General features: G+C 39.9%; 1 protein-coding gene across 1 annotated transcript in view; it reads right to left on the bottom strand.

Moving 5' to 3' along the window:
• Window positions 1-3,052: 3,052 nt before the first annotated feature.
• The window catches only part of LOC142297268 (uncharacterized), a 56,797-nt gene continuing 36,614 nt past the window's right edge, over window positions 3,053-23,235 (bottom strand). Inside the window, 3 exon segments of the mRNA XM_075341523.1 lie at window positions 3,053-3,177; window positions 6,214-6,292; window positions 9,406-9,716. Of these exon segments, the coding sequence (XP_075197638.1) occupies window positions 3,053-3,177; window positions 6,214-6,292; window positions 9,406-9,716 (515 nt within the window).

Consider the following 23,235-nt stretch of genomic DNA (forward strand, 5'->3'; position numbering starts at 1 on the left):
CATCACTGAGTTTGTGTGGTCACATATGGAGGTTCCCACTGTACCCCACCTGTGCCTGTAGGAAAACTCACTTCAGGTGAACTGATTGAAATCAATGACCTCACCTGAGGTGAACTGAGTTCAAGCAGACCTGCATCTCCTTTCAGAAAACTGCATTTGTTTGCCAAGAGATGCAGATTTGGTGCTGAAATTTATACACCATATTCCTGCACCAAATCTGCATCTTCTGGCAAAAAAATCCTTATCCATTGCAATGTGGTGTTGATACGTTACTGATGTGATTTTTTTTATGAGATGAAGATTTGGTGCAGAAATATAGTGTATAAATTTCAATATCAAATCTGCGTCTCTTGGCAAAAAAATTAACAAAAACTGTTTTGCTGTTTTCTGCAAGGAGTTGCAAATTTTGTGCTGAAATGGTGGATTATTTTGGTGTCTGTATTTATTTCTTTTCACATACAGTATTAGTAATGAGGGGGTCTCAAAGACTCCTCCCATTACTAATCTAGGGCTAAGTGGCAGCTGTAAGCTGTCATTAACTCCTTATATTACGCTGATTTCCACCGCACCAGGGCAAACAGGATCAGCTGGGTAAAGTGCCAGGATTGTCGCATCAAATAAATATGACAAATCTGGCACCTGCAGGCTGCTATTTTTAGGCAGTGGTGCCCAATAACAATGGGCTTCCTCAGCCTGAGAATAACAGCCTCCAACTGTTGGCTTTATCATGGCTGGGTATCAAAGACGGGGGGACCACATGCCATTTTTTTAAAAAATGATTTCTTTAAAAAATTATGAAAAAAAGCCGCATAGGGTACCTCTTATTTTGATACACAGCCAAGATAAGCACGCAGCCTATAGCCGTATGCTTTATCTGTGCTGAGTATCATAATATGGAGGAACCCTACATCATTGTATTTATTTACTTTTACATTATAGGTATGCAGACAGCATGTGTGATGCCAAGCAGTCACAGACGCTGCCACACAGGGTGGGGGCACGGTCTGACTGCAACCAATCACAGATGCTGGGACTGCTGGTGGGCGAGGGAAGCAGTGAGTACGTATGAGTATTAATGAACAGACCCAGAAGTAGTATTACAGCTGTGCGTACTGGTAAGTATGTCCTGCTTTAACCATTTTTCTTCCTTTTTTTACAGCCATATTTGACATGGCCCTGATAGGGCCAGAAGTGGATGGTTTCTGCAATAGTGTAAATGCAAACAGTTACCAAAAAAGCCGAACTTTGCCTATTTTTGAGAAACGTGTTCGTGAATCCTATCCCGACCCGAACGAGCTAAGGCTTGTATCGAATTTGAGATTGGCGAACTTTTATTGAACACGTTCACTCATCTCTACTGACGTTTGTAAAATTTGCCTGATTTGCACCCTGGCACTGGAAGCAACCTACAAGAAAACTATGGCATTAATTCTGTAGTTCTTATCTATGAAAGTAATTCTGCTTTCCTCTAATGTACTTTAGTGCTGTAACAGACACCAACACATCTAATTGCATGTTAAACTCTTTAGGGGCAGCTTCGTCATATCAACAGCACTTTTTTGCATATTATAACTTGCTTGATGATAATGTCTTTAGTATTGGGATTACTTTAATTATCATTACAATTGTTTCATAAAAACAAAAAAAAAGAAAGAAAAAAAGAAAAACGGTTATATGAGTATGTCTGCTCCTTCCTAATGTTCATTCACAATCTGGCATGCTTCGTTAATTAACCAAGAAGCCTGATCTAGCCATTTCTATAAGTTATCCCATGTGTATCATGCCATTTCCAAAAGCTATACAGTCATTTTAAAAGTCAATATAGTGTCTTAGATGTAAAGAAAATGCAGTTTGAAAGAAATAATTGTTATTCTACATCGTGTTGCCAGCATGGCCGATTTTAGCTTTCCTGCTGACTGAAGTGAAAATATAAAACTGCAGTAAATAAATGCAATTTCATCATTGTTATTAAGGTTTTGCTGTTACGGTACTCATTCATATGTAATAATGACCTGTTGTTAACATATTTTTGGATTACTCAACTTTCATAGATTTTCTTTTATAACCAAAAAATTAAAAAAATGTTTGTAATTCATGTTGTTTGATACCCGATAATATTCTTATTTTATTCTGCAAGAAGATGTATGAGGGTATGAGGGCTTGCTTGTTTTTTGCATAGTGACTTGATGTATTTATTGATACCAATTTGGGGCATGTATGATATTTTGAACAATTCACGTATTATTGCATCTTTTAAGGAAGTTTGGTGACAAAAAAAAAATTAGCTTCTGGAGTGTAATTTTTTTTTCTCTTTACTATATAGATGAATTCATTTTATACTTTGATAATGTTGATAGACTTGGCTTTTAAGGATGTGGTGATACCAAATATGTTTTCATTTATTTTTAATGAGGGAGAAGATAATGATTTGAATTTTTTTTACATTTTTGGTTTATGTTTTATTTTTTAGCCCCATTAGGGAACTTGAACCCACAATCATCTTATTGCTTATGGTTACACGGCAATAATCCAGTATTGCAGGATATACAGTAGGACGAATCACACTCCTTTGAAGTTCAGAAATTGACTTCAAATACAAATTTTTAACCCCTTAACGACATATGATGTACTGGTACATCATATGCTGCCTTCCTGGTTTTGATGTATACTCGCACATGCCAAGCCCACATCTTTCCTGGCAGGTGATGGCTGGTTTAATCAGCCATCATGTGCCTTTAACAGTCGAGGATGGAGCCGATCTCTGTCCATGGTTGTTAACCTATTAAATGCTGCTGCCAATCTCTGACAGCAGCATTTAACACATGCAGGCAGAAGGGTGCCTCATTCCATGCGCCCATTGGCGGGCATGTGACGTGACCGTGGGGCACCAATGGATTGCCGTGACTGCTGACAACCCCTGTGTCTGTCATTATGATACTGCTGTTAAAGCCAGTGATTAGAAGTCATGCATAGGACATTGTGATTTTCACTATACATTGTAGTGCTGATGCAGGGCATGCTAGAGAGGTGCACGTAATGAGGGATTCAATTATTAGGTGATTGTCAAAGGCCGGGATTCTCGAGTGATGTATTGCCTTCCTAGCGCTTGAGTTTTCATGTTGCGGTTCAGGTTTACAACATGAGGGGTTGGTGGGGATGCAGTGGCGATGGGGCACACTGGTATCAATGACAAAGTTAAAGGTAGGTGGAATGTCTTTAATCCCTCCTCAGTATGCTTCCTTACCTTCTTCTAAGAGTCATAACTTTTTTAATTTTTGAGTTGACATAGCTGTTTCAGAGCTTGCTATTTTCAGGACAAGTTGTATGCTTCAGGGACTCCATTTATTTTATTACATAATGTACAGGAAAGCAGGTAAAAAAATTCCAAGTAGAAATTGTGAAAAAAAGCACAAATTTGCAATCGTTTTTTGAGTTTTCTTTTTACAATGTTCATCATACTGTTAAAAAATAAACAGGAAATATGTCTCTACAGGTTAGGATGATGATGGCAAATATGCATATATTTTTTATTTAAGTGGTGAAAAAAAAATCAGTAGTACATACAAAAAAGTTTGCTTATTTCGACATTTTCTATAAAGTATAATTTTTTTAATTTTCAGTTCATCAATGGATCATTTTTAGGCTCTGACCTAATGGTTTTATTCATATAGTTTTGTGATGCTTTGATCACCTATTATTGCACTTTTTTATAGGCGTTGCGATGGCCGAAAAGCCACAATTCTGGCATTTTCATTTTTTTTCTCATTACAGCTTTTACAGATGAGGTTAATTAATTTGATATTTTGATTGGACTTTTATGGACATGGGTGATTTGGAGCAATGAGATGAAAATCAATAGATTAGGTTCTGATGGGCGCAAATGGATCTGGAAGAAACAAGGGAAAATGGGGCTAAAGGATCGAGAAATTGAAGGAACTGTCAAGTTCGGTAGAGGAAGCCTTATGATATTGGGGTTGTTTCACAGCCAGAGGTGTTGGATACTTGACCAGGATCAAGGGTACTTTCAATGCAGAGCTATATGTGAGTATCCTATAAGATAAATGACTTTATACAGTAGAGTACTATGGGTATGAAAAGGATGACATAGTGTTCCAAGACTGAGAGCACACGTCGAGATTGGTGAAGTAATGGTTCAATGACAATGAAGTATGGGTGCTGGATTGTCTCCCAAAGTCCCCAAACCTCAACCCAATCAAACACTTGTGGGTGGAGTTGAAGAAAAAGCCGTATACATACCAAAGTGAGTCAACCAGTGTGCACCAAGATAAGGAACAAATAGACAAGACCTTGTATCAGATTTCAGTCAAGATATGTTTGAATCTGATCTAGAGCATACCCAGAAGGATTCAAGTACTCTTGAAAGCCAAAGGAAATTTACAAAATACTAACAAAATAATAAAAAATAAAATTTAAGTTTTTAGGAGCAAAACAGTAAAAATGCAGTGACATGACAAGAATCTGCATAACTAATAATATGCAAAATAGTTGCATGTGAAATTTATGTATTACATAATCAAGATGATTGTCTGTAAAATGAAGGTAGTCTCACGATCAAAGTTGTAATGGATGGTGATATATGGAGTCTAAAATTCAAAAGATAACAACATTGTTACCCTTTTTTTTTGTCACTGTATTACCAGGGAAATCTGTGTTCCCTTCAAAGTTAACAGTTCCCTGCGTATGCAACCCCTCCTCTGAGCAGGCCAGAAAGGAAAGAAAATCCAAAAAACCTTAATTGTTTAAAAATAAAAACAAAATTCTTTAAAATTTAGCAATTTTACAAATAACCAAAGCAGCAGTAGCACCATATACAATATAAATTACATGATCAACCAGGTTCAGTTGTGCCTGCTTTCAGTCCTTCCTTCAGAATATACCCAGAGATCCAATCCTATGGATTCTTAGGTCAATAGATTGTACTAGTAGCAGGAATTGATCCTGTTTGCTATTTGTTTATTGTCATGTCCAGCTTCCAGTGCGAGAGAGACTGTGACTGAAAGTGTACAGTGTAGCTAGTAGCTTTGTTACACCCAAGCAGACCAGGTTATTTGCCACAAGCATGGAAAGCTAACATTTGTCAAAAGAATCAGGCAATGGCAGTGCCTATGATCCACGCTTATCTGGGCATCTACACTCTGTCCATCATGTTTTCTATACTGTAACACTGTTGCTGCCAGGGTTGCCATTACTGGCTATAAACTGTCTCACTTCTTGCCTTCCCGGTTCTATATCTTTACCATGTGCTATTGCTACTGCCCCTACAGAGCCACCCTAGCTACAAATATCCTGTTTGCTCAATTTGTTTTATAGTGTTAGACTGTACTGCTGCTGCAAGGGTTTCTCTTGCTGGCCCTACACTGCAAGACGTTTACCATTCCTCGTCCTATTTCTCTATCGTTTGGCTTCTGCCACTGCAATGCATAGCCAGCCAGACTGCCTGCCTACGGTGTTTTATGAAACATAGACTATATTCCTGATGCAAAGTGTACTTTCCAGCCGGTACATAACCATCAAACTGCTCACAAATTACAACTAATTTTTTAAAAGACATATTGACGAGCCATCACTCCTTCACTTTGACAACAAATCGTCTTTTCAAGCTCACTAAAAAAATTGATACATTTTTGGAAGGCTTGATGAAAAGGATTTGTAATTGCTTAATTGCCTCGTGTATAACAAACCTGTTGCGGCTCCCAACAAAAGTATTATTTTTATACTCCTGATTGAGATGCTATTACTTCTTCACATTCAAAACACATTCAATACATTCTTGTGGTTCCTATGTTCAACCCCTTTCCCATTTTCCTTGAAACTTGATTGGGTTGCCTTTTAAAGAGCAGTAAACAAAAAGCAGAGGCTTATCTAGCGAGGGCATGTGGTGCATTTTCACCAGGTGCAGCCAGGAAGGTGGTGCCATATGGCCACCTGATGAGGTAGTTTGATGTGTTTCCCCAGTGGTTGCATTTTGCCATCCCCCCTATTGGGAGCTGGTTGTTCTCTGAGCCGGCTGTCATGCTGTCTGCCTACTCAGAGCACACCTAAAGAGCACTCTTAAGGAGCTAAAGACATCAAAGAGTTATTTATGTTGGGGGGGGGGGATTTGAGGGCACAAGAAGGGCAAGGAAATAAAATAAAATATTATCAGCTTATACAGATTCCTGGATGATCCTGGGAGCGTGACACTTCCTATACCTTGTTCATTTTTCAGTGGAAGCTCCTTGGGGATGATGCTATCCACAGTCTGCAGTATCAGTTGTAGATATGCACGATCCTAACAAGATTGGAAAAGGTTAAAATGATATGTTCTTTGGCAGATCGGCTTGGAATCTTATGTCCGATCATTTACCACAAAAGTCAGCAATCTTGCCAAGGATCCGGAAATGTTTTGGTGGCAAAAATCATCCTCACTCTGCTCATCACAGCCATGTCAAGTATTAGCATAACTGTGATTGGCCACTGTAAAAAAAAAAAAAAGAAAAGAAAGCAAAAGGGTTAAAGCAGTACATACTTAACAAGTCTCCATGCGGCTGCAGTACTAATTCTGGGGCTGATAATTATCTCTCATAGATATTCACTGCTTTCTCTGGCCACTGACGTCTCTGATTGGCTGTCTGTTGTGAATGTAATCCGAGTGGGTGCTGGTGTGGATCTCCCTCTAGTGGCCAGGAATGGTAATGAAGCTGAGTATGAATCTGTGACTCAAACAGGTGTTGGAATTAATTAGGAATCCAGGAAGTCCTATTGCAGATCAGCCTAGTGTATTTAGGCAAAGAGGAGGGGAGCCAGCACTGCTTATGAATGGCATGCAACAATGAAAAAATAAAAAGTGTAATATTCACAAATTCATTCCTACTGTAACAATTCAATAAGATTTTTTGCAAATGATTGATCAATGATTTGAGCCCCCCTGCCACATCATGGCAAATCTCTATAGGGGGTCCCTACATTATGTTATAAATTATTATCGTACCATAAGGTCTCATATAATGAGCAGGACAATATAAGAAAACCACTTACCCGAGACATGTCTTAACTGCTCCCATGCTGCAAGGACTGACAACTGCGAATAAAGGCAGCCCAGGTGCCAGTGTGTGTTTGCAGAACCACACACACCAGCACAATGTCAGAACTGGCCCTCACAGTGCTAGACCAGCAAACATGGATGAGGGCGGAACAGGCTTAGGAAGGTGGTGCTTAAATAATGATGCCTGTGGATTTAAGAGAGCAGTTTCTGCCTGGCGGCTGCCGGTGATAGCTGTTTCTTGCTGCTTCTGAAGATGGCTGGGAGTTTTCCCTTTAGTTTCTCCCATTTATTCTGTGTCTGAATCTACTCCAGATTAGTTTGCTGTTTCTGTGCTTAATTGCTGGAGTTGCACTTAAGGGTGTTTCTGCTTATTCCATTTTGTTCTGTGTTGTTTTTTTTGTATGTGAGGCTCTGTCTCTCTGCTTTTGTGAGCAGTACAGTTCCTCCAGCAAGAAAGGGAGCTTGCTCCCTGTTCATGTTTGGATTATTTGCGCTTTAAAATATTATTTGTTCTGTGATTTTGTTTCTTCCCATTATATCTGCAGCTCTGTTTAAAGTGTCTGGCACAAGAGTACCTGATATAGCGGGGGAAAACCGTATGGTCTTAGGACTTTTTTCTATCAGGAGTTTGGTATTTTTTTGCAGGGTTTTTTGCTGGTCCCAATCAGTTATCTGTCCTGTCCTGGTGTATCTAGTAAGTCCGGCCTCACCTTTGCTAATCTATATTTTCTTGCTATTTCTTTGGGGACTGGTCCGAGGCAAGTTAGGATTCCTCATTTCTATCTTTGAGGTGTAGCAAGTTTCTCCCGCAGTGATGAGGTGTCTAGGTGTGTTAGGTACATCCCACTGCTACTTCTAGTGTTGTCCGATAGATAGGGGATTGCTGTCAGCTTAGTTTCTAACTACTCTTGTGGTTTTGTTTTTTCTTGATTAATGGGATTTTTTGTGATCGTCCACGGTTACCAGTTCATAGCAGCTGCCATTGGACCAGGCCCCCACCCTCTGAGACAGCGTCTGTGATAGGTTGGAAACACAAACGCTGTCTGTGTCCTTATACTGGTGATAAATAAAAAAGTAAATAAAAAATGCAGTAGGGTCCGTCCTGTATGGATACCAGCAAGGATAAAGCCATGGCTACGGGCTGCAACCATGCACTTATCTTGCATGTGTATCAAAATTAAAGGAACCTCATGTGGATTTTTTTTTTGTTTTTTTTTTAATTCTTTAAATAAATAATTTTTTAAAAAAGCATGCGGTCTTCCCCAATTTTGATACCCAGCCATGATAAAGCCCGACAGCTGAGTGCTGGAATTCTCAGGCTGGGGATTCCCATGCTTATTGAGGTCCCTTTCAGCCTAAAAATAGAAGCCTGCAGCCACCCAAAATTGTTGTGTCCATTAGATGCCCTGGTGCATTGGCAATCAGGGTAATAAGGGGTTAAAAATAGCTCACAGCTGCCACTAAGCCCTAGATTATTAATGAGAGTCATCTATGAGACCTCCCCATTTCTATTCTGTAGGTAAAAAGAAATAAACACAAATACCAAAAAATCCTTTATTTGAAATAAAAGACAAAAACCCCTCCCTCTTTCACCTATTTAAAAATACCCCTGAAGGTGCGACATAATCCACACGAGGTCCCATTACAATTCCAGCTCTGCTATACCTGAATTCACAGCGAGTACCACGGTCCTCCACCTGTGACCGCAGGTAACCTGATCTCAGGGGACTTCTGAGGTGAGGTCACTGAGTTCATTTAGGTCCCCTGAGGTCAGGTTACCTGCAGTCAAAGGTGGGAATCTCCAGGTGTGACCGCAACTTACCTGCTTGACGTCACTGCTGATTGCACGGCTCACTCAGTCTTTGCCTGCTAATGAAGAGCTGTATTTCTATAAGCGATAGGATTTCAATGACTTAAAAAGACTTATTGTCCTTTTGTAGAGCCTGCAAAAAAATGATCAGGCTGCAACATGCAAAATTACTCACACACATGAAAAGCCTGCATGCACAATTTGCAGTCATCTTGACCAGACATTTTTTGTGCTGCAAAGCTTCCTCCATCACCAGCAAGTGCAGCATTACCTATTCCAAAGCTGACTGTAGGAATTGCTAACTTGGCCGCAGAGGATGTCTCGCCGATACCAGCAGCCTTTTTCTTTATGACCTCAACTCAGACTTTGGTTTCAACGTATTGTCCTACACAGAATCATCATTATTATCATTTTCATTAGCACTAATTATTTAGCTGATAACTACCTCTTTGTGTGTAATAGCCTGTGGTTCTTGCCCCCCATGCTTTATTTCCACCACAAGGTTTGTGGTGATTCAGAGAACTACTATTCTGGAGAGTGTACCTATCACCTTGCCTCTCAGAGCCCAAACACAGATTGGCATTAAAATTGTGTTGTCCATCTCCTCCAACATCATGTTTTCTGCAAACAAAGGCTGACTGTTCATGTCTTCCAAAATATCAACGGGAAGAAGTTTAGGTGTAAAATATTCCTTAGCCCCCAGACTGCTGTGGTTTAAGCGACTTTGGGGCAGAATAGAAACTGGTATTATTGATAAATTGGAAATTCTGTTCTGCACAACATTAACTGTTATGGTGGAGTAGAAGGTGCACTGAGCAGAACTTGGACTCCAGCTGATAGTGTCACTGTCAAAAGCCCCATCTATGCACACATTTTATTAGATGAACATTTTTATTCACTTGTATTTCAGTTTCAGGGTCATGTAGTTTTATTTTTAAAAAATTAAATAAAACGTCCACATGCCTGTACCAAATGGGTTGGGACCAGGAAATCTAGTTAGAATAGCATCCCAAAAGCAAGCATGCGCAATTAGCTGCTGTATTCGGGTGGCATATGTATGCATCTAAAATTAGCATAGAATTGGAGCAATTAATTCACAGTTACACTGTGTGTGAGTGGTAATGATGAAACTGATACAAGATTTCACTTTTTATCTCTTGAATCTCAGATTTCTATTCACAGACTGAGATTATCACTCTCAATTTCAATCTGGTACATCAGTACTGAAGTACTACACCACAAACACTTTAGGTCTATTTCTATTCCTACCCATGTGCTCTGAACTTCTATCTCTTCTCCTTCTATATGTTATACTGCCTATAATAGTCCCCCTGTTTGGCTAAGCTACACCATGTGATCGGATTGCTATAGAGCATTATTTGGAAGCCCATGCTGCCATGCCAAAAGCCAATAGTCTGCCCTCTGAGTACGCAGTAAGTGTAAAATTGCACCAGGCTTTTTTTTCATCTGATCCTCATGAATTCAATCACAGATTGCTAAAATTTTGGGAATAAACAGGCCCCTTGGCATGCATCACCCTCAGAAACCATATACTTTCCTCTTTCAGGTTCCAGCTCGTTGAAAGAGGCATTTGTCCCGGCCACCACACACCCATCCGCGTCTTTCTCCTTACTGATCCCCCCCCATCCCCAACTCTTCCATGATCTGCCCCCCTCCCTGTTTACTTCCCTTAATTTTGTCATGTTCTTCTTTTTGGTATTACTCGTGGTCCAAATATTTCTTATTTACGGATGTAAAGTTGTTGAGCCTGAGGCTTTGATCCGTCGTAAAGCCTCCTTGTATATCAATACCTTAATGTGATGAACAGTGATTCTGTTTGTATTTCTTTCTTTTGAAACCAATAAAAATTTAAATTGGAAAAGAAAATTTGCCGGGAACCAAGGAATTCAAGCAAAACTTGATCCTCCGTGGATTGATCCACTTATCTCTACTCTCAACTTGTCTTTGATAATTTAAGTAGTCTGAAGCTTTTTTTAATTTGTAGCCATACAAAACCATCCGTGGGTCCCCATTCAGCATGGTGCTAAGAATTTGGTATTTTTCAACAAATATCAACATTTCCTAACAAATGTCAGTATGATTAATTGTTAAACCATCTACCATAATATTATAATGTAGAATTTGATGGTGACATATTGTGGCTCCAGCACGGGCACCTGCAATTCTTTGTCCTCTGTTATGCCGGAGACAAATGTCAGGTATGAGAATGACCTGTTCGTTGACTGTAGAAGTTGATTAATAAGTATTTCTGTAACTTTATCTAATGTTGGTTGACAGGTGGTTCATCATTTAGACTTACAGTAAAGGTAAAGAAAAACACTAGAGGTACAGTATCAATAAAAGGGCTATATGGAACACAAAATTGGAAAAAATACAGTATATTTCTACAATGAGATACAGAAACATTTTCTTCATTGGGATTGGGAAAAGTAGTATGACATATATGAGTTTACCTTAATTGAAATGTTATCTCTTATTTCTAATTTTATGAACATGTTGTTAATGTCGACCATGAAAAAATATTGTCAGAAAAAATATTTGATTGACTCGGCACCAAGACTGAACATGTGTGGCAAGGCTGAAGGACAATAATGGGCAATATGGATTAAAATTTGCATGGCTGTGTCAACGTTACAATACGCAACCAATCATATATTTTGCTTGTAACCCTATAAAAGGTGAAAGAATTTCTTGTATTGTAATATGCTTGAGGAAGAGAACTTTGGATCCTTGAAACGCGTTGCATTGAATAAGGGATGAAGATCACACCAACAGCGCTTGGAAATTGCTTCAATTTTCTTGTTTTTAATTTACTAAAAATAAGCAGATCTTTTGAAATTGAAATGTATGTACATCACCAAATTTTTCCAGAAAATGTAGTGAATACATTTGCAGTGAATTGCATAATTAAAAATCCTCTAACCGACTAGAAAATATACTGTGCGCAAAATTCTTAGTTCATTTCTATTTCTGATGATTTATTTTATTATTGAACAATTATACTGCCGTTGGTCAGTCCAAAAAGATAGTAAACCTAAAACCTGAATATTTAAAATTGAAAGTGAGGATTTAATTTCCTTACGAGAATATCTAGGTCTGCAAAATTATTGGACTACTTTTAATGTGTAGAATTATTACGGAAATAAATGAAATACCTACATTTTTCCACCTCAATTATTTAGTTTCTACTGTTATGGTGAGAATAATAAATAACGAAACAACTCAAAATGTACAAAAAATACATATCTGACATTTTAAAAAATATACAGTGCCTTGCGAAAGTATTGGCCCCTATGAATTTGTCAACCTTTTCCCACATTTCAGGCTTCAAACATAAAGATAAAAAATTAAAATTTTATGGTAAAGAATCAACAACAAGTGGGACACAATTGTGAAGTTGAACGAAATTTATTGCTTATTTTAAACTTTTATAAAAAATAATAAACTGAAAATTATGGCGTGCAATTTTATTTGGGCCCTTTAAGTTAATAATTAGTAGCGCCATCTTTTGCTGCGATTACAGCTGCAAGTCGCTTGGGGTATGTGTCTATCAGTTTTGCACATCGAGAGACTGAAATTCTTGCCTATTCTTTCTTTGCAAATAGCTGGAGCTGAGTGAGGTTGTATGGAGAGCGTTTGTGAGCAGCAGTTTTCAGCTCTTTCCACAGATTCTCGATTGGATTCAGGTCTGGACTTTGACTTGGCCATTCTAACACTTGGATACGTTTATTTGTGAACCATTCCATTGTAGATTTGGCTTTATGTTTGGGATCATTGTCTTGTTGAAAGACAAATCCCCGTCCCAGTCTCAGATCTTTTGCAGACACCAACAGGTTTTTTCAAGAATGGTCCTGTATTTGGCTCCATCCATCTTCCCATCAATTTTAACCATCTTCCCTGTCCCTGGTGAAGAAAAGCAGGCCCAAACTATGATGCTGCTACCACCATGTTTGACAGTGGGGGTAATGTGTTCAGGGTGATGAGCTGTGTTGCTTGTACGCCAAATATATCGTTTGGCATTGTGCCCAAAAAGTTTAATTTTGGTTTCATCTGACCAGAGCACCTTCTTCCGCATGTTTGGTTTGTCTCCCAGGTGGCTTGTGGCAAACTTTAAACAACACTTTTTATGGATATCTTTGAGAAATTACGTTCTTCTTGCCACTCTTCCATAAAGGCCAGATTTGTGCAGTGTATGACTGATTGTTGTCCTATGGACAGACTCTCCCACCTCAGCTGTAGGTCTCTGCAGTTCATCCAGATTGATCATGGGCCTCTTGGCTGCATCTCTGATCAGTCTTCTCCTTGTTTGAGATAACATTTTTGAGGGACGGCCGGGTCTTGGTAGATTTGCAGGGGTATGATACTCCTTCCATTTCAATATGATCGCTTGTACAGTGCTTCTTGGCATGTTTAAAATTGTGGAAATATTTTTGCAACAAAATACGGCTTTAAACATCTCCACAGCAGTATCATGGACCTGCCTGTTGTGTTCCTTGTTCTTCATGATGCTCTCTATGCTTTAAACAGAACACTGAGACTATCACAGAGCAGGTGCATTTATACGGAGACTTGATTACACACAGTTGGCTTATATTTATCATCATCAGTCATATAGGACAACATTGGATCATTCAGAGATCGTCAATGAACTTCTGGAGTGAGTTTGCTGCACTGAAAGTAAAGGGACTGAATAATATTGCACGCCCTAATTTTCAGTTTATTGTCTTTTACAAAAGTTTAAAATAAGCAATAAATTTTGTTCTACTTCACAATTGTGTACCATTTGTTGATTCTTTACCATAACATTACAATTTATATCTTTATGTTTGAAGCCTGAAATGTTGGGAAAGGTTTAAAAATTCAAGGGGGCCAAATACTTTTGCAAGGCACTGTTTTAGTGACCAATGTAGCCATTCTTCTTAATCTGTTGACAATCAACTTTTTGGCATTTTTGGGCAGCACCAAGCTCAGATTTCTAGACACTGTTCACAGAGGCGTACTGTTTTTGTTCTCCGTAAATCTCCCATTTAAGAAAAGCTCACAAGTTCATGATGTACGCTGTTTGAGGAAACTGTCTTCTAAAAACTGACTGTAGGTTTGGGAGTTGATTGTGAGTCCATCTTAAACCTAAAAATGGGTCCAACTAGCTCATCTTTAATAATACTAGCCCATAGCAGTACTCCCACTTCCACTTTGCTAAAAAAAAGTGCATATCTGTACCGTTACTGTTCCAGCTACAAGACCATCCATCTGGTCTATCAAGAGTCACCCTCAAGTCATCAGTTAAAAAAAAACTTTGAAAAAACTGTCTTTAGATATTTCTTAGCCCATTATTGATGTTTCAAATTATTTGTATTGTTCAGTGGTGGTCAGATTTTAGCCTTTCTTATCTTGGCCATGTCTCTGAGCATTGAACACATTGCACTTCTAAGCACTCCAGGAAGACTGCAGTTCTGGAATATGACAGCCCAGGAGGAAAATGGGTTCCTGGCTGCTGCACGTTTGATCTCAAATCTTTGGAAGTTAAAGTTTTCATCCACTACTTTTATACTGATATCCTATCCTTAGGATAGGTCATCAATATCTCATCGGCAGGGGTCCAACACACAGCATCCTCGCCGATCAGATGTTCTAGGGAGCCATTGGTGACAACTGGCAGCCTGAAATGCTCAGTTCCGGAGCTGCCACATCTTCTAATAGCGGTCGCGGCCGGGTATTCCAGATCTGCCTCCTATTGATGTGAATTGGAGGCAGATATGCAGTACCCGGCCACGGCCGCTATCAGTTAACAGGGCAGATCCTGAACTGAGCATTTTTGGCTGCCTACTGCCTCTGCCAGCCCAAAAACAGTTGGTCAGCAGGGGTGCAAGGTATCAGAACCCTGCTATCGGACATTGATCACCTATCCTTAGGATAGGCCATTAATGTAAAAGTAGTGGACAGCTTTAATGTGCATCTTTTTTTCAACACTTTTTTGCAACTTTGTGATTATTTGCAATGAACTTTTGATAGTTCTGTGATCACGACCCACTATCTTAGTGATTTCAAAAGTCCTGCATTCCTCTGAAGAGGCGGATCTAGGTTTTACATCACCCAATGAAAGAATTCAATTTGGCGCCTAACCATTACCTGCACTCAAGTGGTTTGAGTAGTTGCCACCTGTCCACTCATATGTGATTTGCTTACTTAGTCACATGGTCACTAGCTACACTTCATAATTCTCTAAATGTTCTGTGAAAAATGACAGCCCCATTTCATTTAGAAAAGCAGTAAGAAAAGCTTGTTGTCACCTGACAGTAAATACGAAAATCGCATATGAGTGGTTATGTGATAACGTCTTGAATTGGGCATGTTACAGTACTTAATTTTATAATTAAGAGGGTTGCGTTGGTTTGTGATAAATGTCTGCAATCACTCTAGGTGACTGGAAACTTCTGAATTTTCACCAATCACTGCACTGTAGTTTCAGGATTTTCCTTTATCGGCAGCAAGAGTGGATGGTCATGTGAGCAAAAGTATGCTTTTTGCATACTTTCTGCCCCATTCAAACTAGACGTATTCGCCCTTGCTCAACTCAATTGTATTGATCGAGTCGGCATGCAATCGCATGTTTGTAAATTGCATACTTGCGTTGTTATGACCTCCCACTCCTAAGAGCATGCATTGCTGTCACTATGACAAATCCAAAGTCTTCAGTCAGATAGAGTGACTGCAGACTTTCATCTCAAACTTGGACAACCCCTTTGATGCCCCTAACTTAAATAAAAACATAGAAACCCTTAACTTTTCAGATGGCACAACACTTTATTAACGAAACCATATATCATTTAATCTTACAAATTATGAATTGTTACATGTGTACAGGTTTAGAACGAATAACAGCGCAAGAATACAGAATACATCATCAAAAATAACATAAGTATAGAAATACATCAGAAGAACCCCCATTAGTCTAGAAACACAACATCGCTACCCTCATCATTACAGAAATAGATCAGAACCACCTTAAATACAAAATTTCATGACAAGAACCACCATCAGTACATGAATACATCACCAAAACCATGATCAATACAGAAATACATAACCAGAACCACCATCTAAACATGCATAAATCACCAGAACCACCATCACTACATGAATATATCACCAGGACAAAGATCACACTATCTCCTCACACTATTCACCTCAATAGTATCCTCACACATTTGCCCCCATCCATATACTGTCCCCCCACACATTCCACCCCACTCACCATACTATTTCTTTAGATATTTACTCCCTTACTCTCCATACTGTCTCCTCATAAATCAACCTGCTCCCCATACTGTTTCCGCACTGATTGCTCTCCGTCTTCAAAACGTTTCCTCACATTTCCCAGTTCCTCCCCATACTATCTCCCCAGTCCACCCTCAATAAACATACTGTATCCAAACACTTTCCCCTCCTCACTCTCCATTCTGTCTCCTCATACATTCCCCTCAAACTGTTTCATCAGCCATTCCCTTAACGTCTCATACTGTTTCTTCAAACATTTCAAAGTCTACATACTATCTCCTCAAAGATTTCTTCCCGCTCCCCATATTCTGTCGTCACACACCCCTTCTGTATACTGTTTCCGCATGCATTTCCCTATCACTCCTTATACTATTTCCTCACACATTCACATTCTCTACACCCTCACTTCACATACTGTGTCTACACCCATCCCTCTACTCACCATACTGTTTTTTTATACATATCCCCACCTCACATTTAATATTGTCTCCTCATACATTCTCCCTAGCAGACTCTTCTCCCAATAATTTATCCTCAAATATCCCCCCTCTGACCCAATTTCAATCGTTTGTATTGTTCTTCAGAGAGTGGAGTCAGCGAGTAATGTCAGCAGCATAATCACATGAGCTGATTATTATGCTGCTGACATCTCCGTGACCTGGAGGTGCCAGTGGTCAGGGCTTCAATTATACATGTGCCTGATAGACATGAGTACAATTGATTGCTTGGAGTAGGGAGCTAAAGCTTTTGTGAGCCGACTGTCAGCTCGACAGCTGGCTCATTGGAATCCTATTACAGGGGCTGGCAAAATGCAGGGCAGACGACTCGGACCACCATATCAAATCACACGATGGTGACCCCCAGTTGGCTATTCCCAGGGCAAATGCCCTGCCTGCCTCCCAAAGATATGTCCCTACCCTTTGTAAGATTTTTTTTTATTTTTTTATTTTTTCTGATCAGTTAAATCTCTTTTTTGACCCATTTACCCAAGGAAAACAAATTGTCAAATAATTCTGCGCTCCTTGACAAAAAGGTGATGATATCCAGAGGTCACACCCTTCCTTATTCTACAAATACAAATTAAATTTTTTTTATATATATATATATATATATATATATATATATATATATACACAGTTTACAGTTTTTTTTTAACAATCCTTGTGAATCGAATGAATCGAATCACAGTATTTAAATTCGAGTGGAACTACAAATTTCAGGAAATTCAATTTAAACTTCATCCGCTGCTAATTAATCTGCTCATCTTTACCAATTGGAAAATTAGTTTAATCTAAATATACATGTAATTAAGTAAAAACAAAAAATTGGCCTCAAAGGTGGACAACCTATTGAAAACTGCTGTAATTAACTTAAAAAGTAACCGTCATTTTAATTTTTATTTCATAAATCAACTTTCTACATGAAAAAAAAGCAACTATGTATTATATCTGATCAGACAAATCTGCTTCTTTCTCTGCCAGAATGGATCAGTCATTATCAAAATTCTCAATTCTGAGGTAAAATCTGAATTCAGTGAAGACTTTCCCATCACTGAGATAGGATATGGCAGTTGGTGAGATTCTATGTGGATAGAAGGCATAGGAGGAGCTTTAGCTAATTCCTCTGTCTTTAGATCCTCCCTCTGCCTCTAGCTCCTCCCTCCTCCCGTCATCATAGAATCAGTAGCAGCTCTCATCTCCTATCTCAATAATGGGAAAGTAGTGGGCCATTGGGTTTGTGGTGTTGCTGTGAATGGCCTGACCCGGCTCCATGGCCCCAACGGCTACAGGCAAAGAGAGAGTCAAAAGGTGGGATGGGGGGGTTGCTTTGCAGTGCCACCCGTGGTGAGCAGCCAGGGATTAGCCGCCGCTGCGAGATGTTGCTCTCCTTAGGGCCCGGTGTTACCACAGCTCAGATATTCCAGTTCCCCATAGGTGGAGCGAGCCACGAGGAGGGTGGTGGTGATGGTGGAAGGGACGTTGGCACCAAAACGAGGGGCAGTGGCACCGGCAAATCATAGTCTCACACAGGGGCTATGGTTTCAGGTGTTTTAACTCACAGTTCCTGTGCTGCACCCATAGAGTACTGGTCATTGCCGTGATGGGCCCCAGCTGATCCCAGATGAAGCAGAGGTCACCACCAGTGTTTGAAGCATGTGAGACTTTCCTCCTTGCACCTTGTAGTGTGAATCCCCGTGAGCTACTTGTAAACCCCAGTGTCCTTGGCTTTAGTTGCCGTCCTGTATGCAGGCAGTGCGAAACTTGTTATGGACCTGACCGTGGCCATGGCTCCTGTCTCTATCTGCTGCTGTGCCCCAGGACTTTTGGTGGTGGGCAATGGGATGTGAAATTCCCTTTCCCTGCAGATTTGTTAGAGTCCATGAAGTTTCCCCTAACCAGGGGCTGTGCACCCTGACTGGCGCCGGTCCCGAAGGGGCTGTTGGGGGCTCACCCTCAAGTTACCGAGATGCTCCTTTGTTTCACAGCCCCACTTGGTCGTCTCCTGCTTCTCCCAGTCCGTTTGTGCAAACTCAGTGCGGTGTTATGCCCCTGGTCCTGGGATTAATTCCTCCAGCCTCCCGTCCCCAGGACCAGTCTGCTAAACGCTGCTCTCCTAAGGCTGTCTGCTCTCTTCTGCTCCCAAACTGTTCTGAGGTAAAACTCCTTCTAAAGTGAATACCGAAATAGTTCAAAAGAGACAACCATACATAACACCAACATAAATAAATAGATATGTCGCGCTTGCAGAATACTGAGGTGTATGGGCTTGTAAGGATGAAAAAGGACCTACGAAAAATTGCACTAGAGACACAAAATTGTAGAAAAAATTCTACCAAAAAATGATAAGGTCAAAAAACAAATATTTATTGGTTAAAAGTAATGACCACCACAATGGCAGTTTGGACCAGAAGAGGAGGGCATCACATGCAATACAATACATAGAGGCAGATACTCGAAAACATAAAATAATAAATTGTCCAGGTACGATATATATATATATATATATATATATATATATATATATATTTATATCTATATATATATATATATATATATATATATATACATATATATATATATATATATATATAAAAAATCTCAAGAAAATATAACAAATTGGTTGGTGGTCAGAGGCAATATATGACCAGGAGAAAGCAAACTGCAAGGACACCCAGTTCTAAAGTGAAACTAAATGTATTCGATCACTTCCCAGGCAGCCCCCACCTTTGTGATGACTCATCCTGCCTGGGAATTTCCCAGCCTGGCTTCCTGAGTAATATAAGTGCTGGTTCACTAACTGGGTGTTTATGTAAGTGTATTGTGTAAGCTCCAAGCACCAGCAGTTAACCTCCTCCTACCTGGGATAAGCATTACACCTTAAGACAGATGCAATACTCTATGGTGACTGAAGCCTCAGGGGCACCACACAAGAGCGCAAACATTTGCGGCAACTGGGACCCAAACCTGGAACTGCATTGTTTGCAGAGCTGCAGCCATTACTGAGTTAAGTATTGTTAGTTAGGAGTGTGTTTGCTTTCACTTTAAAGGGAAGCATCATCCCTAAAATTCAGGGTTAGAGTGCACTTCCATTAGTATATATAAAATCGCCCAGATTCTCAGCCAGAAAAGTTGGCGAGAGTCAAGCAAGTGTCATTAGTTTTTCCTCACCTAGCATCCATATCATGTGAGTGCTATGTGAGTCTTTTTTTTTCTCACCTAGAATCCATATATCATGCGAGTACTATGTGAGTGTGTTTTATTTCTGTTGAAGGACATACAAATGGTAGGTGAGGAAATAAATGCATTAAACATACGCCTGGCACTCGCCAACATTTCTGGCTGAGAATGTGGATGATTTAATATATGTTAATGTGAGTGCACCCTTATTGCAATGCCCATCTTGTACTTCTATAAAAAAATTGTATAACATTACTTGTTTGCTGTTCCTTGGTATTCCCCCTGCAATTAGCACCTTTTATTCCCCTGTAAATAAACCTGTTAAGTGTTTTAACCTCATCTCTAGTGACTGTGTACGGAGCATGGACAGAGGTTCTCCCTAGTCAATCTCTGGCAGAAAAGGAAGACCCTTCTGCATTCCCCTATTGCTCCTAGAAAGATTTGTGGGGGTACTGCGCCATATTGAGGTAAGAATCTCCAGACACCCTGCTCATGGAAAAAAATAAGGAATAACGTTTGGAACTCCATTCTATGTCTGAACTGGGTGCAAAAACCTAAAAAAAAATCACTATATGAGGATAAGGTATGCACACCAGTGACTATGCAAGGGGGATACATGTAATAGCAGAAACTGCTGTGTGAATACTGACATGAAAAATTCAATAGCTATATGTAAGAATGAAAATGTGAAAAATGGAATCTGCATTACTGCCATGAATATATGAGTTCAGACATAGAATGGAGTTCCAAACGTTATTCCTTATTTGTTAGTAGTTTTTTGTTTGTGAACCCACCCCACTCACACCTATTGCCAATCCATATAATACGCATAAATAGCTTGGGTCTCAGCTTCCCATACACGGTAAGTTTTTTAACTGCATGAGAGGACACACACAAGGCAGGGATCCCAACGTAGAGAAATACTTTGGTGTAGTGTTGGGGCTCTATTGCATTGATCAATTCAGTAGCTAAATTTCTCTTGATTCATATGTTCATGGCAGTAATGCAGGTTTCATTTTTCCCATTTCATTCTTACATATAGCTATTGAATTTTTCATGTCAGTATTCACACAGCAGTTTCTGCTATTACATGTATCCCCCTTGCATAGTCACTGGTGTGCATACCTTATCTCCATATACCCTGCTCATGGAGGCAGCTTAAAGGGGTGTTACAGAGGTATGGCCATGAAAACCTTTCAGTAGATTAAACTCCTTTTTAAACTATCTATTCTACCTTTTACAACACTGTAAATTGTATTTCCTATTGTAAAATATCTGTAGGGCCTATAATTTTATTTATCTTAGTCTTGTGTTATGCTTATATGCTACTTTGTTAATTTTTGTTCTGACAAGCATCTATACCCAAGACCAATTGCACTGAACATCAAAGAGACATCAGACAGCTCCAAAGGCTTTTATCTTAAAGGAAGCAGGAGATAACAAGCTATTTTATGAATATAAATTGAAAACACAGGAAAAGAAAAGTAATGCAAACTATATGATGCATGGATTTCTTTATTGAATAACCTAACACTAACATTTTCCTGCGATGAAAAAAGCAGAGAAGAAACCAGAGATTGAAATTCAGGAAATAATAATTTGCTCACCGTCAGTTTCATAACTAGAAGGGCCCCGATGCAAAGTTTGTGTCTCGATCCCACCCCCTGCCCGCATGTTGGTCAGATATATGAGCCCTTGTTGTCTTTTAAATCCAAAAACATATGAGTTGCCCCCCTTCATTATGTAGAAATGTCCTCTATCCTGTACCAATGTCCTCCATCCTGGGCGACTTCCTGGTAAATAACCCAAATTATGGTAAATTTGTACCCCATATTTCCACATCCTGGTATAAATGTTCCCCATCCTGGTATATATGTTCCCCATCTTGGTATACATGTTCCTATTGTTGGTCTATGCTGACATGTATGTTCCATATTTTGGTATATATGTCCTCATCCTGCTCCCATCCTAATATATATGTCCTCATTCTGCATTCTGGTATATATGGTATAACTAGAGTCTGATTGGCAAAGTTTGTGCTACTCCCCCACAGGATAGTCAGATGTATGGGCCCTTGTAGCACTCTAAATCCTTTAAATACACAAGAGTTGCCCCCTTGATTAAGTAGCAATGTCCCCTATCCTGTACCATTGTTTCTCATTCTTGGCAACTTCCTGGTAAATAACCCAGATCCTGGTAAATATGTCCCCCATTCTGGTATATAATTCTCCTATCCTGGTATATATGTCCTAGGCCAAACCCTGGTATATATGTTCTCCATCCAGGTATATATCTCCTTATTCTTGTACATATGTTCACCATCATGGTATATGAGTCCCCATCGTAGTATATACAATGCAGACCAAAAGGTTTGGACACACCTTCTCATTCAAAAGGCCGCTTTACATGCTGCGACATCGCTAGCATCGGCTAGCGATGTCATGTGCGATAGCACTCGCCCCCGTCGGGGGCACGATATGTGGTGATCGCTGCCGTAGCGAAGATTATCGCTACGGCAGCGTCACACGCACATACCTGCTCTGTGACGTCGCTGTGACCAGCGAACCGCCTCCTTTCTAAGGGGGCCGTTCGTTCAGCATCACAGCGATGTCACAGCAGCGTCACTGAACCGCCACCCAATAGAAAAGGAGGGGCAGAGATGAGCAGCCGCAACATGCCGCCCACCTCCTTCCTTCTTCCTTTTCCGGTGGACGCAGGTAAGGAGATGTTTGTCGTTCCAGCGGCGTCAAACATAGCAATGTGTGCTGCCGCAGGAATGACAAACAACATTGTTACTGCAGTAGCAACGATAATTGGGAAGAGTGGGGCATGTCACCGATGAGCGATTTTGAACGATTTTGCAACAATTCAAAAACGCTTATAGGTGTCACACACAACAACATCGCTAAAGCGGCCGGATGTGCGTCACAAATTCCGTGACCCCAACGAGATCGCTTTAGCGATCTCGTAGCGTGTAAAGCGACCTAAAGAGTTTTCTTTATTTTCATGACTCTGAAAATTGTAGATTCACATTGAAGGCATCAAAACTATGAATTAACACATGTGGAATGAAATACTTAACAAAAAAAGTGTGAAACAACTGAAAATATGTTTTATATTGTAGGTTCTTTCAAAGTAGTCACCTTTTGCTTTGATTACAGCTTTGCACACTCTTGGCATTCTCTTGATGAGTTTCAAGAGGTAGTCACCGGAAATAGTTTTCACTTCACAGGTGTGCCCTGTCAGGTTTAATAAGTTGGATTTCTTGCCTGGGTTGGGACCATCAGTTGTGTTGTGCAGAAGTCTGGTGGATACACAGCTGATAGTCCTACTGAATAGACTGTTAGAATTTGTATTATGGCAAGAAAAAAGCAGCTAAGTAAATAAAAACGAGTGGCCATCAT

This window comes from Anomaloglossus baeobatrachus, chromosome 3 (assembly GCF_048569485.1).
Source record: "Anomaloglossus baeobatrachus isolate aAnoBae1 chromosome 3, aAnoBae1.hap1, whole genome shotgun sequence".
Lineage (NCBI taxonomy): Eukaryota > Metazoa > Chordata > Amphibia > Anura > Aromobatidae > Anomaloglossus > Anomaloglossus baeobatrachus.